Raw genomic sequence first — 14860 nt, 5'->3', positions numbered from 1 at the left:
CTTTAAGTTATGACCAGTACCGAAACACGAAGGGCTCCGGGGGTGACGGGGAGGGAGCCTCGTGCGTTGGGTGCTGCCCCCGGCCCGAGCCGCCCGCTCTGGGGGTGGCCGTGGGGCCGGGGTCGGCGCCACCCCCTCCCCTCGCTGGCCGTGCCCGGCGGCCATTAAACGGTCCTGTCAGCCCCGCCTCGCCTCGGCTCCTTGCTCCGCGCCTCACGTGACGCCCCGCCCCAATCGCGTCGCTCCTCGCCGCGCCGAGCCGAAGCCAATGAGGGGCCGGCTCCCTTCCCTTCCTGCCGGGTCCTGCGGGAGCCGCGCCGCTCGGCTCGGCCAATGGGGAGGCGGCGGGCGGTGATGGGCGGCGGGCGCGGCCTATGAGGCGGCGCGGAGGGCGGGGCGGCGGCCGGGCAAGATGGCGAAGACGTACGACTATCTCTTCAAGCTGCTGCTCATCGGAGACTCGGGCGTGGGGAAGACGTGCGCGCTCTTCCGTTTCTCCGAGGACGCCTTCAACGCCACCTTCATCTCCACCATCGGTACGGGCCGCCCGCCGCGCCTCACGGCCGCTCCCCCGGCCCCCTCACGTCCTCGGGCCGCTCCGGGGCCGCCTCAGCCCCGGGTCGCTGCAGGGCCGGCGGGGCCGTGTCGCCGTGTGCCCGGCGTTGGGCAGCCGCGGGCCCGGGCTGTGGGTGAGGGAGGCTCCGCGTGTGGTGCTCCGAGAAAGTCCCGGCCCCAGCCGGGAGGTGAGAGGGAAACGCGTGTGGCCGGTCTGTGAGGAGGCGGGAAGTAACTCGGCTGTTTCTCGTTTCAGGTATCGATTTTAAAATTAGGACCATAGAGCTAGATGGGAAGAGAATTAAGCTGCAGATCTGGTAAGGCTTTCCTTCTGCGCTTCCGTGAATTAAGGTCTGGTAGCGCGGTGTCAGTGTGGTGAGACCGCGTCTGGGATATTGCCTCCAGCTTGGGGCCCTCAGTTCTAGGACAGGGAACTGCTCGAGAGAGCCCAGCGCAGAGCCACGAGAATGAGGAAAGGAGTGGAGCATCTCCCTTATGGGGAGAGGCTGAGGGAGCTGGGGCTCCTTAGCTTGGAGGAGACTGAGGGGTGACCTTATTGATGTTTGTAAATATGTAAAGGGTGAGCGCCAGGAGGGCAGAGCCAGGCTCTTCTCGGTGACACCCAGTGATAGGACAAGGGGCAGTGGGTGCAAGTTGGAACATAAGAGGTTCCGCTTAAACACGAGAAGAAACTTTTTCCCAGTGAGGGTGGCAGAGCACTGGGACAGGCTGCCCAGGGGGGTTGTGGGGTCTCCTTCTCTGGAGACTTTCAAAACCCCCCTGGATGCGTTCCTGTGTGACCTGATCCAGGTGTTCTTGCTCCGGCAGGGGGATTGGACCAGATGATCTTTCAAGGTCCCTTCCAATCCCTAACATTCTGTGGGTTGCAGTAGCGATGTTATCACCTTTTTTTCTCCCATTATGCTTCTCAGCAGTTTATGTTATCGTAGGAATCAAAAATCTAGTTTTAGCATATTTAAAGACTGGCTCAACAATATTTAATTAAAATTTCTGGTGGCTTTAATTTGGGCATGGGAGCTTGGGTGGTTTGTGTGAGCCCCGCTGTGTTCTGTGTGTTGCAGGGATACGGCTGGGCAGGAGCGATTTCGAACCATCACAACGGCGTACTACAGGGGAGCAATGGTAGGAGCAACGCAGCTTGCACTAAACGTAAACCAAAGGGTGCAGCTCTCACAATCAAACCAGCTGGGTTGTAATGTGGGACGTGTGTAACCATTCCTCTTCCAAAACGTAAACTCTAACCTGGGTAAACACTTACAGTCGTGCTCCTGTTTCTTAGTGCGGTGCTGGAGCTGTACTGGGGCAATGTGGGAGGTCCCAGGGTTGGATTTCCATAGTGACTCACTGTAAATACACATCCGGTACGCCTTATCTAGCAAGATACAAACTGCAATTAAACGTTATGTGCAGCTCTGAACCACCTTTTGTTTTAATAGTGCTTGTTAAGTTGTTCTTTTCTGTTACGGACAAGCCTTTAACTCTTGCTTAAACTGATGCTGAAACAAGGTGTTTATCTCCTTAATCTTTAGGGCATTATGTTAGTCTATGACATCACCAATGAAAAATCTTTCGAAAATATTCGGAACTGGGTCAGGAACATTGAAGAGGTAATTTCTGTATTTACTTACTCGATATTGAAGATGCTGTTTCCCCTCCAAAAAACCTTAGAAGTTAAATGCTTCAGAAATGTTATGTATCTTTAAAATAAATATGCTGAAGGCTATGTGGAAAATAAATTGAATGAAAATCAGTAACATCTTGTAGAATTTCTTGGTTAGCAGTAATTCATTATGCTTACACAGGAGCAAGCTTTTGTCCTTGTAGTGAGTAGGGTTCCTATGAGGTAACGTTTTCTTGCCATGACAAGCAGACTAAGAGCTGTCATTACGCAGGACACACACTGAGCTATCAGTGTCTGCAGTAAGCTGCTGGGATCAGGTGTTTTGGGAGAGCTCATAAATCTACAGAAAATGCTTAGCACCACCGTCTCTATTTTAAGTACTTGATGACCTGAATCATCATCTTGTCAATATTTGTCTACAAAAAAATAAGAAGTCCTTCCTTTGGTCTGTTTCTGCCTCAGCACGCCTCTCCAGATGTTGAAAAAATGATCCTTGGGAACAAATGTGATGCAAATGACAAAAGACAAGTTTCTAGAGAGCAGGGGGAGAAGGTAAGTGCTACAGCCTGGTCTCCACCCTGGCTGGTTGTATTTATAGCTGTTCCTGCTGATCCAACTAACGTGAAACTTGCTTTTGTTCAGCTTGCAGCAAGTTTTGGAATTAAATTTATGGAGACCAGTGCAAAAGCAAATATAAACATAGAGAATGTAAGTACTGCAACCTTTCTTTTATTCATGTTATAATAAGTGCTAACAAGCAACAAGAAAGCTTGCTCATCCTGATCGTATGCAAAACTCAATTGTTAGGTGCATCAGATGTGTTATTAAATACATGTCCTTGCATCCTGTGATGGCATTGTGTTACCAACATTATGCTAAGTAATTTAACTTGAACTTGGTACTTAGACTGTAACACAAGGGCATTACAGTAACTAGTGTTAGAGGGACATCCTAAAAAATCTGGGCTTATGTCTCTGCATGCAATAGTGCCATTTACAAAGGACATCATTTTGCTACAATATAAAACGTGGGCATGATAAGGCAACTTATTATTAAACAGAACTGTTAGAGCACAAGCTGTTAACCATGTAACTTGCAACTGTTTTGTTACAGGCGTTTTTCACTCTTGCCAGAGATATCAAAGCAAAAATGGACAAGAAGTTGGTGAGTAACTTTTACTTAGTCCAATCCCTATTTAAAGAGGGGAAGAAAAAAGCCAAATACCAACTACTTTATCACAGCGAGTCAAAAAACATTTTGTGGCATCTTTCATGGGGGATGCACTGAAGGTTATAGAAATATATTTTTGGTTTTCACAGGCTGTGCTCTTGCCTGGGCTTATAAACAATTGTCTCTGCATTTCAGAAATTAGTTGCAGCAGTTGAGGTTTCCCAAATAAAATTCTTTTGTTTGTTTTATTGAAAGCCAAGTGAGAGGTAGAGCAGAGCAGTTCTTGCTCTTTCTGTTTGGAGAACTGAATTGTATGGATTAGAAGTACAGGAGGCCCACTTCATAACACTGTTCCTTATGAAATGAAGCTAAAGAAGATTTCATCTACTTTTACTGAACATTCTACCTTTATGTGACCAGACAGGCTGGTAGAGCTGTAATATTTTGGGTCTTGCTGACAGTTCTGAGATATTGTAACAAGAACCGAATGTCCTATATTTTTTCTAATCTCGTTTGCCTTTTGATGTTATGGAAAGAAGAATAGGCACGGTACGTGTTAGTCAAAGCCAAAAGTAGCAGATGCAGTTCTCTGACTTCTCAGAGTGAAGGAGTGGAGACTCCTGTTGATTTCTAGTAACCTTTTTTGTGTAATGAAAGGCTTGATTCAACAAAACGTATAGATGAAGTATGGATGCTAGATCTTACAACAGTACTAGAAGCTGTTAAGTATAAAAAAGTAACTGAAATTCTTTGCATCTTCAGGAAGGCAATAGCCCACAAGGCAGCAACCAGGGAGTCAAAATCACACCAGACCAGCAAAAGAAAAGCAGCTTTTTCCGATGTGTTCTTCTGTGAGGGACACGGCCTTAATCTGAGCCTCTGCTCAACTGAACTGGACTGTGCCTGTTCTGAGTGAGACTTCCTCTGTCTGTGGACTTAGCATTTTCAACACACATTGTCACTTTGTGACCATCTGAATAAGAAATTGTTTATTTTAGTAATTGTCTGACTCTTCAATTTTGGAGATGAAACAAGTTTATTTTTGTCAGATTGCCACTGGGCATATATATTGTCTAGCAGAGGGAATACAGATCAAATGTGACCTGTAATAGCACCTTTGCTGACAGGCTTCAATCTTATTGTTCATATCTGTAATGTATCCAAATTAGAAAGATTAAGTTATGATCAAAATAAGAAACTGAAATGCCAATATTAATAAAGTACAGGTATGTGTACATGATACATGTGCATATCCATATCTAGATGCATATAAACCATTTGCATCAAAACATCAAATAAATGCACTTAAGTAAGCAGTACAGGTGTATACCTTTTCAGAAGGTAGAAGGAAGCTTTCTACATCTCCACCTTTTTGCTACTACAGAGTAAATCCTTAATCTGCCTAATTACTCAATTGTGTTTTTCTAGACAATCCACAAGTACAATTAGAGTAAAAAAAAAAAAAAAAAGAAAAGAAAAAAAAACATTCAAATGAATCTATTAAAAAAAAAAGAGTACTGTAAATGTAATGGTTCCTTACCATCAGGAATTTCTTTATCCATGTTAAAGATGGCCATGTTTAAATAATCCATACATTTAACAGGAGATAATAGCTACAATGTGTCCCATGCAAACAATCTGTGGTCTGTTTTTGGAGAAACAGACCGCAGGGACATGTATTTCAGCATATAATATCACAGTGGACAGCTTTTCCTTCTCCAGTTGAGAATGACTCCAGATCTGTCATGATGTAGTAGCTAGTTATAAATTGTGACAAGAAAATGTATTGCACTGCTTCCAGTTGTGTGTTCCCATGCACACTTGCTCACATATGCAAATAAATGTTGCACATATGAACACTTTCTGAAAACAGACTTTTTAAACTGAGATTTGCCTTGCTGCTGTGTATTGATCATTTCAGATTCCAAGCAGCAACAAACCTGTTAATAGCGTGCATCAATGCAAATGATATTTAGTTCTCAGTGGAAATATTTATTCTTATAAACACAGTCTCGTACATTCCGATGTATAAAATGTAACAGCCTAGTGAAGCACCTAGGTAGCCAGTTGCTCTGAGTTCTGAGCTGTAAGCCTGACTCTAGTTAGATTGATAAAAGGAGCCAGTAAGAGCAATCTACTTAGAAGTCTGCTGTCAAGTAATTGGAATTATGGTATATTTGACCCAAATGAACATATCACCTGTGTCCTGCAACTCACTGGATTTGTTAACGTGCTGCTTTGTTTACATTGACAACTGCACTTAAGGGTGAAATTAAAGCTCATTTTAATGTATTTACTTACCAGCTTTGCTTTCTTCAAGGTTGTGGTAGTACATTCAGGCCTCAAAGTAGCACTCGTAAGTGTTACTGTTGTTAATTATGAATCTGATAGATATTTAAACTTTATAAATCTGCAGCATGCAATTGGGCTCAACAGGAATATTGCCCCTTTTTCTAAAATAAAAAGAAATTTTATTGCATAAGTTACTGGATTATAAAAACGCATTTTATATGCCACCAACTTTTTTCTTTTAATAGCTAGCAAATTAAAATGAGCTCTGTTCATTATTAAAATCATATGTAAAACTTTCCTCTAACCAGTACCTTATGATGTTTTGTTCTTGTTTGTTTGTGTGTTTGCTTGTGGCTTTTTAGTGTGAGGACGTGGTGAACACGCACCATGCTGAATTACATGCAGATGTATCTGTAGGGTAAAATCATGTTAAGGTACTGAAGAGCCCTCTAGTCAGTATGTGCTTCAAAGGGTAGGTAATACACAGCTGTAGATTGGGCAAGCAATGCTACTATCTTCATATAAGGATGCTTTAAAAAAAAAAACAACTATGCTTCAAGAAATTACTGGGGCAAAATTGGGGAGGTGATTCAGGCATGGTCTGAATGCTGTTCTACACAAAGCAGATCTGTTTAATGTGTTGTTTCTGGCTTAGTAGTAAATGTGGTTTGTATCACATCTATCCTTTTTCTTTAATATAGCCAGATGTTGCAGCCAGACTTACTTTTGGAAATGACTGGAAAAATCAGTGGTTAATCTAAGTTGATATCGTGGGGCTCTGCACCACGACAGTGGGTCTTGCCTGTTGACAGCATCTAAATAGATAACTTGTCCTGAGATGAGAAAGAAATACCATATTAACTTAAAAGTGGATAAAACTTGAAGGATTGAATTGTTTTTCATTCCCCATTTTCTACATCTTATGTTACTCTTTTGCATTAAAAACTAACTCTGTCTGTGAACAACTTCATTTAAACTTATGCTGGTTGTTGCACGTGTTTATATACCTAATTTATAGCATGATTTCCAAACTGATTGGTTTTGTTCAAGGAACATGTTACTGCCCGATCTCAGGAAGTTTCACGTAGTTACTGTGACCTACAGTCATCACTGTACTTCTAGGGTATACAGACTCGCAGAAATTATATCAGTGTAAGCAATATGAAACCTCAAAATATGAATGCAAATGTAAGACAGGGAAAGGTTAAAGACACTGTAGTTGCATGTATGCTTGGCTATGTATTGCTAAGTACTGACATCAAATGTTGGATAAGTACAACATGCAGTTGATGTTTCCATCGCATAATTAAATTGTGTTTTTTAAGCATGAATGTTATGAAAACACAAAGATCAAAAGAGGTACTGTGTAAATGAATACAGGAATGTATTTATATGTAAGCTTTCTTTAACTAAGATGGAAAAAATCTGAAATTGGATACAGAATTTGTAAAACAGGAATTTAAGTAGATCCGTAAAGCTAACGATGCGCTTGCTACGCATTCTCAGTGTCTAAATACCACTAAAATGTCAGGTAATCAGTTAACACTTGGTTTGTAGAGAAACAAACCCATTTTTGAGCATGTTCTCAAACTCCCTTACTTTAATGAGTATCATAGAATTCTGTGGTTGACCTTATTTTTGAGGCTGATTGCAATTATTCAGATAGTCTTCACCCTTTCAGGTGTAGAACTGTCAGTAGCTTATCTGTCAATAAACAGTGGAACTGCTGTTTTAATGCTCACGTCGTCTAGTTCCTGTGCAGATAGGCACATCTAATGTTCTTTGACATCAGAGCCTTATGCCACCGTCAGACTTTCAGCCTCAGATTTATAAATCCTATGGATTATATTAAGTCTCTTTATTGCTGCTGAAAATTATTCGGTCTCTACTTTCATGTGGGATGCTAATCATCTTACTGACAATTGTTAAGGGTTTTATTGTGGTGGCGATGTGTTTGGCTGATGCTCATACTCAAAAGCTACCGTGATTTCTTGCTCTCTTGGACTTGAAATGGATGGGGGTTTAAGCTGGAGAGGAAATGGACAAATGGCTGCTTAATGGTCTCCATTTCTGCCAGAAGTTCATAGGGGTTGGGAAAGAGTGATGACTAACTTGTGTCCTCATTTACAGATGAAATAAAGATCTGTTCAACAGAACGTTAATGGTAATGTGCAGTCTGATTATTTCAGGCTGCCTTATTCTTTGACCCATTTCTTTCACTGATCATTGGAGTTCTTGTTTCCGTAGTTAATACATGTTTAACAGGCTGGTCTCTCTAGCCTTTCAGCAGGAATCATGCTCTAAATTGAGCATGAGTTGGGACTTAAGACTTTGTTTTTGAAGGGAACTTAAGGGAACCAGCATTTAAAAAAGCAACTGTAAACTGTGTGTTTAGAATGACCACTTTTGACTGCCACCCTTCCCACAACTGCTTTCTTAAACACTTCTCATTGATTTTCATGTTTGTATTAAAAACAAAACTTTTTATTACAGTATGTATGTTTTTACTCTGTTGTACAGGACCCTGAGCACTGCATAAATAAACTTCTTATGAAAAGAGAATTTTAAAAAATTAGTTTGTCAGTTCCGTTCATCATTAATACACATAGATTCTCGTGTGGAAAACAGGACACTTTTAAAAACAGAAAAGAGTGACAGGAATCTGGGATAGGATCTTCTTTTGTTGTTTAAAGTATGTTGACTTTTCATTACAATTTCTGAAATAGAGAGCACTTCCTGATACCCGTCTCAGAACTGTAACGGACTTCTGTTACACACTAGGAGAATACTTTAGCAAATTGCTTCACTGAACCATTTGTTAAAACTGGTAAAGCTGATCAGAGGCGTTGTTTACACAATTTTGAATTAACTGTGATTTTTCTAAAAGTATTTTCAAAGTAGGTGGCGTTCTCACGACTTCAAAACCTGAGCTGAGTGAGTACTTCCTGCACTCCTTTTAAGGAAAACCAAGTTCTGTAGGCAGCAATATGTTTTCCTAAACTAAAGCTAGATTTGTCTCTCAGGGGAAAAGGAGTAGGTCAGTAGGAAATGGTATGGGGATTTGTGAATGTAGAGTGAGTCTATAATGGTTTTGTTTTTAGTGGATAGTAGGGTATTTTCTTAGGATTTTTTTTAGAAGATTTTTTTAGAATTTGATACAAGTTCCTTTCCTATCTGCTTGTATCTGAAATTAAAAATAAGATTTTTTTTCTATATCAGTGTCTAGACCAGACTTGCTCTAGTGGAGGAAGGGGATAGGAATAGACAATTTTAGAAAAACACGCACCTTCTGTGAAATTACAGGGAAATTTCAGTGAAGATGGATTATTCCTTTTAAAGAGGTAAACAAGAGAAAGGGTTCTCTGACTGGTTCTGTTTCCAGAAATCATCATCTGTGGTCCTCTCATTTATCACTCTCATGGATGGTCGTCTCAAGAGAAACAACAGTTGTTGCAGGTTCAAGAAACACTTCTATCATGAAGTTTTTCTAGGTTCAGATTCGAATGTGAAATGTGCTATTAAAAAAAAACCAGGAAGCAACGTTAACTTGTGTACCGGTGTACTCCATTCAAAGGGATTCACTACAGTTAACCCTAGGATTGTAGTTTAAGTTGGAAACTATTTTGAACACTTGCAAGGAACAGTTACATTAAATAAATAGAAGATTTAGAATGCTGCTTTATGTAAGTAATGCATCAGAAACCATGCTTGGACCATGTTACGCATCAGCTGAACTAATGTCATATACTTACCAATGGAGCCTAAGTGCTAATATCAACTTTTACAGTTACTAGGACTTTTAATCGTGTAAAAATATATAGGTTCAAAAAACAATAGTCACATACAAGCCTCTGTGCTTTCTCATGCATCTGGCAGCTCTACTAGAAACTGCTGGGGAAGACCAGTGGTCTGTAATGGCTGAGGAGACAGGAAATGCACGTTTTGGAGACTTCTGATAAAAACCCAGCAATTATGTGTTATAAATTAAAAGCAAATATTACCTGAGGAAATCTGGAGCTCGTATTATCATATGCTGAAAGTCTTCCAAAGAAAGCTTGCCATCGTTGTCCAGGTCAGCTTCATAAATCACCTTTTCACATACAAGGCGAACTTCTTCTGGGGTAAGCTCGTTGCGGGTCAGTTTGTTAACAGTTTTCTCTAGATCTGATTTGCATATGTAGTCGTCATTGTTAAAATCTGTGAAAGGAAACAAAATGAATTCAATGCAGGAAAGGTCAGTATTTCACATGGCTGACTGCCAAGACTTAATAGGAAGGGTTTAGTTTCCAGGCTGTAATGTATTGATGTAAGCAGAACTTTCAAATGAGGTAGGAAGTTACATGTATTTGTATAAAAATTCAAGAAGAACAAAACAAAAATCTTGGTCTCATGTCTCTTTATCATACCTAAGGTAACAATCGTGAATAGTTTAATGGCTAAACGTAGTCTAGCCATAATTAAATCACCCTAGTAAATCAGTACTACTGAATTAAATGGCAGTAACAGGAAGTCAAGAGAAGGGGGCTGTTCAGTTTTGGTGGGGGTTCACTTTAAGATTTTGCTGAATCACAATATTTTACTTATTTATGTATATAAATTTGCCCTTGGAGAAAACTGCTAGAAGTGTGATCCCCACCTAACCCCAGTCAAAACCACGCTGCAGCTTTATGGGCAACCAAATCCTTTGTGGTGAACTTTTCAAGGCAGTTTCTCAGACAGAACTATTTATTAAATGTTTATCAGTTCTTGAAAACTGCAGATAAATTCAAGTTGTAAATTTTATAGTAAATCCTAATTCCAGTTAAATAAGAACAGAGACAAGAGGGTATAAAGGACGAGAAGTTTTTGGAGAGAGAATGGGCATTCGAATGCAATGCAGAGAAAGGCTGTATTAAAAACACATCTAATTAGAAAACATTCTGGTGGCAAAATTAATTATTTTACATTTCCATGTGCAGCTACAGGCTTTTCCCAAAGTTTTTTTTCTGTTGTTATTGTTTTTTGCCTATGTCACTCACCATAAATTTTAAAAGCATAGTAAGCTTTTAAGTCTCTGGGAGCCATTTCACTCAGCACAGAAAACATGTCCAAAAAATCATCTAAAGTCATATTGCCATCTCCATCCTCTGAGAAAACCTCAGCTATCCGCTGGCGGAATGGATTGTCCTGGGAAACAGAACAGAGGAGCGAGGGAAGGTCATTTTTACTAGCATTTATTTCAGTGCAGATAAGATACAACTCGAGCAAGATTGTTTTTGTTGTAACCCCTTTTTGGCAGTCAAATACTCCTTTTTCAGTTCTTATGTTCTTGTCTAATTTATCAGAGTTAGACACAGCCGCAGCTGCCTTCAACCTCTGTTCAATTTCAGGGTATTTTCAAGGAATCACTAGAAGCTTCCAGAAGGACTTCAGTAGCCAAAATTTATTTGTATTTCATCCTCCCAGCAATTAGTACTGAATGAATTATTAAAAAAGGGTAGATTAAACTGAAATGTGTCACTTGATTCTCGTTGTGCTCTTCAGTCTGTACCTTCAGCTCTGGCATGCTGCCAATGAGTTCATAGGGAAGTGTCACGTCTGGTTTATCGGTGTAGTCGAGCGGAACTAGCTGTGGGGCTAGATCTCGGTATCTGTAAAACAGTCTGAAATAGAAAGGAAGGCTCGTTTAGGGAACAAGTTATTTAGACCCCTGAGATTAATGTGTTTGCCTTTTCCATCTCATTCTTCACACTTTACACACTTTCACATTCTTTACCGGAGGGATGATACCATTCTCTAAATAACATTTATTATGCCCTGTAGTTATTGGTGGAAGAGACAAAATTAAAAAGAACAACATAGTATAACTGGTGAAAAATACAAAGCCTTCATGCTTACAAAAAAATGCTTAAACAGGTTGGGCAGCCAAGCCACTACATAAGGTGTATCTAAAAAAAGATTTTTCACATACTTTCAGATTCACTTCTACGTTGCCAGCAATGGTATTCAGACACACAGTGTATTTAGAATTTATGTATTTATGATAACAAGGCACATGACCTTCAGCCTGAAGGTCCACTTAATCAGTTTTCAAACACACACAAAAAATGTTTCAAGGCAAAAGGGATCTGTTTTTCAAGTCCACAATGAATATGACCAAAAATAATGGATTTAAATTGGAGCATGAAAGAATCAGTTTAAATGTCAGAATAAAATCCCAGATGACTAAAGACATAGCCAGGGAAAGACATATCTGGGACCAACTCTAGCAGGTTTTTATTCACTTCTTTTTATCTCTGTTTTTCCATAGAACTGGGGTTTGGAAGACAGAAAACATGCATAGTCATTTGAATGCATTTACTACTTTTTCAGCATGCTATTTGCTTCAGTTCTTTATGCTAAAGGATCCCATTCATAGCTGTTATCAACAAAACAATAGGGTAGAATTTTAAAAGGGATCCTTATCAATAATAAATGTCTTATTCATGACACAGAGGTTCTGGCATCTATTTACTACGTGGAAAGGCAGATAGATTTAGATTTCAGTTATTACAGATTCATTCATATTTTATTTGATATTGAATTCATACATGGATATCAAGGTTCTAAAGAGGGATGTTTGCACAAAATTGTTATTCATGCTCTGTGCTTCAGAGAGATTAGCAAATAATGTCTGATTACCTGTTGAGAGATGCAGGAACTGAATGAACAGTTATTTTTTCTGTTAATATGCCCAATGGTTAGTAAAGACAATGAAACTTCAATGTTATGTATGTTACTATCTGTGTAAATATATATATATTTATGATAGAACAAGTTTTCAGTGAAGACTCTCAGTCTCATATGAACAGAATACCAAACCTGTAGATCTTGTGGCCAGAAATGAATGGAGTATTTGATGAGGCCCATGAAGGCTCCAGGAAAAATGCACTTTAGAGTACCACTGCTAATTATTTACATGAAGACATGAAGAAAATGTGAATAAAATTTGACAAAATCATTTATGATTTCATAAAACAGGCTACATGTCCCAGTGAATAACAGTACACTTTGAAGCACTTGACTATAAATGAGGTGAGGGAATGTGGAAGCCAATGGCAAAGTACGCACTAAGACATACTCTGTTACACTTATTTCTGGCAAAGAGACTGGTACCTTAACATAAAATTTAGAATCCTGTCTCAGTTTATGATAAATTACATTGTTTTTGTAAACTAAAAAAAAAAAAAAGGCACATTGTCCAAATGAATCACTTTAATTTTTAACTTTGTATAAATACATTTTTGGGTTTTTTTAAATATCCTATACGTAACCTGTTTTGTAGCAATCTCCATATTTTATACATAAAACACACACACAACACACACACAAGACTCACCTCAGAATTTCTTTCCTGGTAAAGAACGTGCAGTCCTATGAAATAAGAAATGACATAATATGTAATGACAGTTTTTAGCATGCATTGGCCCTAACTTTTCCACTACAGTGACTCAGATGGAATTATATTGTAATGTATGTGGCCAAGCACTAATACTCTTTCCTTTTGGCATATAATTTATACTTTATAACCCTTCCTGATGTAAGAATCCAAGCATGTTCCTAAAAACCTTTGCTGTAATTTAATACTCTAAGTAATTTTTAGAGAGACTGCTTAAAAAAAAATAAATAAATAAAACTTGCCATTATTCAATATTCTGTCTTAATACCCATTTAGTTTGTTTTGTACCTGATATGCATCCAGTTGCTCTGGAGTGAAAATGGTTTGCTTGTTGCCCATTTCTGGCTCTGACTGCTGAGTCTTGTCCCATCATTCTTTCCTCAAAGTCACCTTTATAGCTGGTCTGGATATTCAGATATTAAAAGCTACAACAATGAGGTTCAGGTAAAGCAGAGGATCAAGTAACCAGCTTCCCTATTCCACAGGCTGCAGAGAGTCATAATAGGAGCATTTCATCAAATCTCTAGTCTGACTACTCAAGGCTCTTATCCAGCATCACTCACCTGTCTCCTGTGTGCATAATAAAGACTCACGTTACAGTATTTAGCCAAACAACTAATAGCTTCTTGTTTGTGTCTTTGGAGCAGCAAGCAGACTTCATGGACTGTACATTTTCATTCCTTCATATGGTAAATTAACTGAAAAGTGTTAGCAATGTCCTTCTTTAAGAATGAACACCAAATGCTAAAAACTAGCAACAGTGATAGTAACCTCTTGTCCTTTTTGTCTCACTTTTCTCTATAATATGCACTGTGCACTGTCCACTAATGTTAATGGTAGTTTGCTCTTGAGGTAGTATCTATGAAGCCCTCTCAGTCTCTTTATTCCTCCATTATCTATTAATACACATTATCACTGGTTAGTGGCTATTAATGTAACATAAATGCATGTAAGTACATATACGTTTTTTACACTGAAAATACATGTGAATATGCTGGTTATACATAAAACCAGAAATGTGCTGGTAAAGGCTATATGAAACATGAAACACAAGGGCAGAGGGAGGACCTGACAGCACTACTACGGCCTGTGGTGGGCTCCCTGATTTATTGCCCTCAGGCAGGCTGTAACATCTTCATTCCTTGGTCCTTCATACTGTCTGCCCAGGAGGTATGTCTGGTGTCTGAAATTTTGGTGGCCAAATCTACTCCCTGCTGTGAAGATATGTAGGCCTTGCTTAAAATAAGTGAAGATCTGAGAATCATTAAGGTTGGAAAAGACTTCCATGATCATCTGGTCCAACCGTCCCCCTACCACCAATGTCACCCACTAAACCATGTCCCCAAGCACCACGTCCAACCTCTCCTTGAACACCCCCAGGGACAGTGACTGCACCACCTCCCTGGGCAACCCGTTCCAATACCGAACTGCTCTTTCTGAGAAGAAATTTCTCCTAATTTCCAACCTGAACCTCCCCTGGCGCAACTTGAGGCCATTCCCTCTAGCCCTATCACTAGTTATCTGTGAGAAGAGGCCGACCCCCAGCTCCCCACACCTTCCTTTCAGGTAGTTGCAGAGAGCAGTAAGGTCTCCCCTGAGCCTCCTCTGCTCCAGACCAAACACCCCCAGCTCCCTCAGCCGCTCCTCACAGGACTTGTGCCCCAGACCCTTCACCAGCTTCGTAGCCCCATTCTGACTTCAAACTCTTCAAAAGATGCCTCACACTGGGACTGTTCGCTGCGGAGCGGGGTGTGTGGGGAGGGGACAGGGCTTTGGGTCGGGCA

At 40.1% G+C, this 14860-nt stretch overlaps 2 protein-coding genes across 5 annotated transcripts; one reads left to right on the top strand and one right to left on the bottom strand.

The window, feature by feature from the left end:
* Positions 1-403: 403 nt before the first annotated feature.
* Positions 404-4851, top strand: RAB8A (RAB8A, member RAS oncogene family). The gene is made up of 8 exons (XM_083811350.1): positions 404-536; positions 812-872; positions 1638-1698; positions 2106-2183; positions 2660-2749; positions 2840-2905; positions 3311-3361; positions 4130-4851. The coding sequence occupies exons 1-8, from the start codon at positions 413-415 to the stop codon at positions 4220-4222; spliced, it is 624 nt and encodes a 207-aa protein (XP_083667476.1). The 5' UTR covers positions 404-412; the 3' UTR covers positions 4223-4851.
* On the bottom strand, positions 4825-14833 carry CIB3 (calcium and integrin binding family member 3). 4 transcript variants are annotated; one of them, XM_083811354.1, is made up of 7 exons: positions 14726-14833; positions 13365-13479; positions 13017-13051; positions 11190-11301; positions 10678-10825; positions 9661-9856; positions 4825-9174 (listed from the first exon to the last, which is right to left on the bottom strand). In XM_083811354.1, the coding sequence occupies exons 2-7, from the start codon at positions 13413-13415 to the stop codon at positions 9153-9155; spliced, it is 564 nt and encodes a 187-aa protein (XP_083667480.1). In that variant the 5' UTR covers positions 13416-13479; positions 14726-14833; the 3' UTR covers positions 4825-9152. The 4 variants fall into 4 exon arrangements, with proteins under 4 accessions (XP_083667480.1, XP_083667479.1, XP_083667478.1 ...); XM_083811353.1 differs by having other exon boundaries at positions 13365-13501; positions 14726-14814; XM_083811352.1 differs by having other exon boundaries at positions 13365-13501; positions 14632-14764.
* Between the last annotated feature and the right edge of the window lie 27 nt (positions 14834-14860).

The sequence above is a fragment of the Anser anser genome (assembly GCF_964211835.1).
Source record: "Anser anser genome assembly, chromosome: 25".
In the NCBI taxonomy this organism is placed as follows: Eukaryota; Metazoa; Chordata; class Aves; order Anseriformes; family Anatidae; genus Anser; species Anser anser.
Note: the sequence above shows the minus strand (reverse complement) of the source record. Positions and strands in the feature narration are given on the sequence as shown.

Coding starts and splice junctions, on each gene's coding strand:
- CIB3 (XM_083811354.1), bottom strand. CDS start 13,415: ATGGGCAACAAGCAAACCATTTTCACTCCAGAGCAACTGGATGCATAT. Junction 13,052..13,364: donor AGCAACTGGATGCATATCAG/GTACAAAACAAA, acceptor CTTATTTCATAG/GACTGCACGTTCTTTACCAG. Junction 9,857..10,677: donor CTATGCTTTTAAAATTTATG/GTGAGTGACATA, acceptor TTCCTTTCACAG/ATTTTAACAATGACGACTAC.
- RAB8A (XM_083811350.1), top strand. CDS start 413: ATGGCGAAGACGTACGACTATCTCTTCAAGCTGCTGCTCATCGGAGAC. Junction 2,184..2,659: donor GGGTCAGGAACATTGAAGAG/GTAATTTCTGTA, acceptor TTTCTGCCTCAG/CACGCCTCTCCAGATGTTGA. Junction 2,906..3,310: donor CAAATATAAACATAGAGAAT/GTAAGTACTGCA, acceptor GTTTTGTTACAG/GCGTTTTTCACTCTTGCCAG.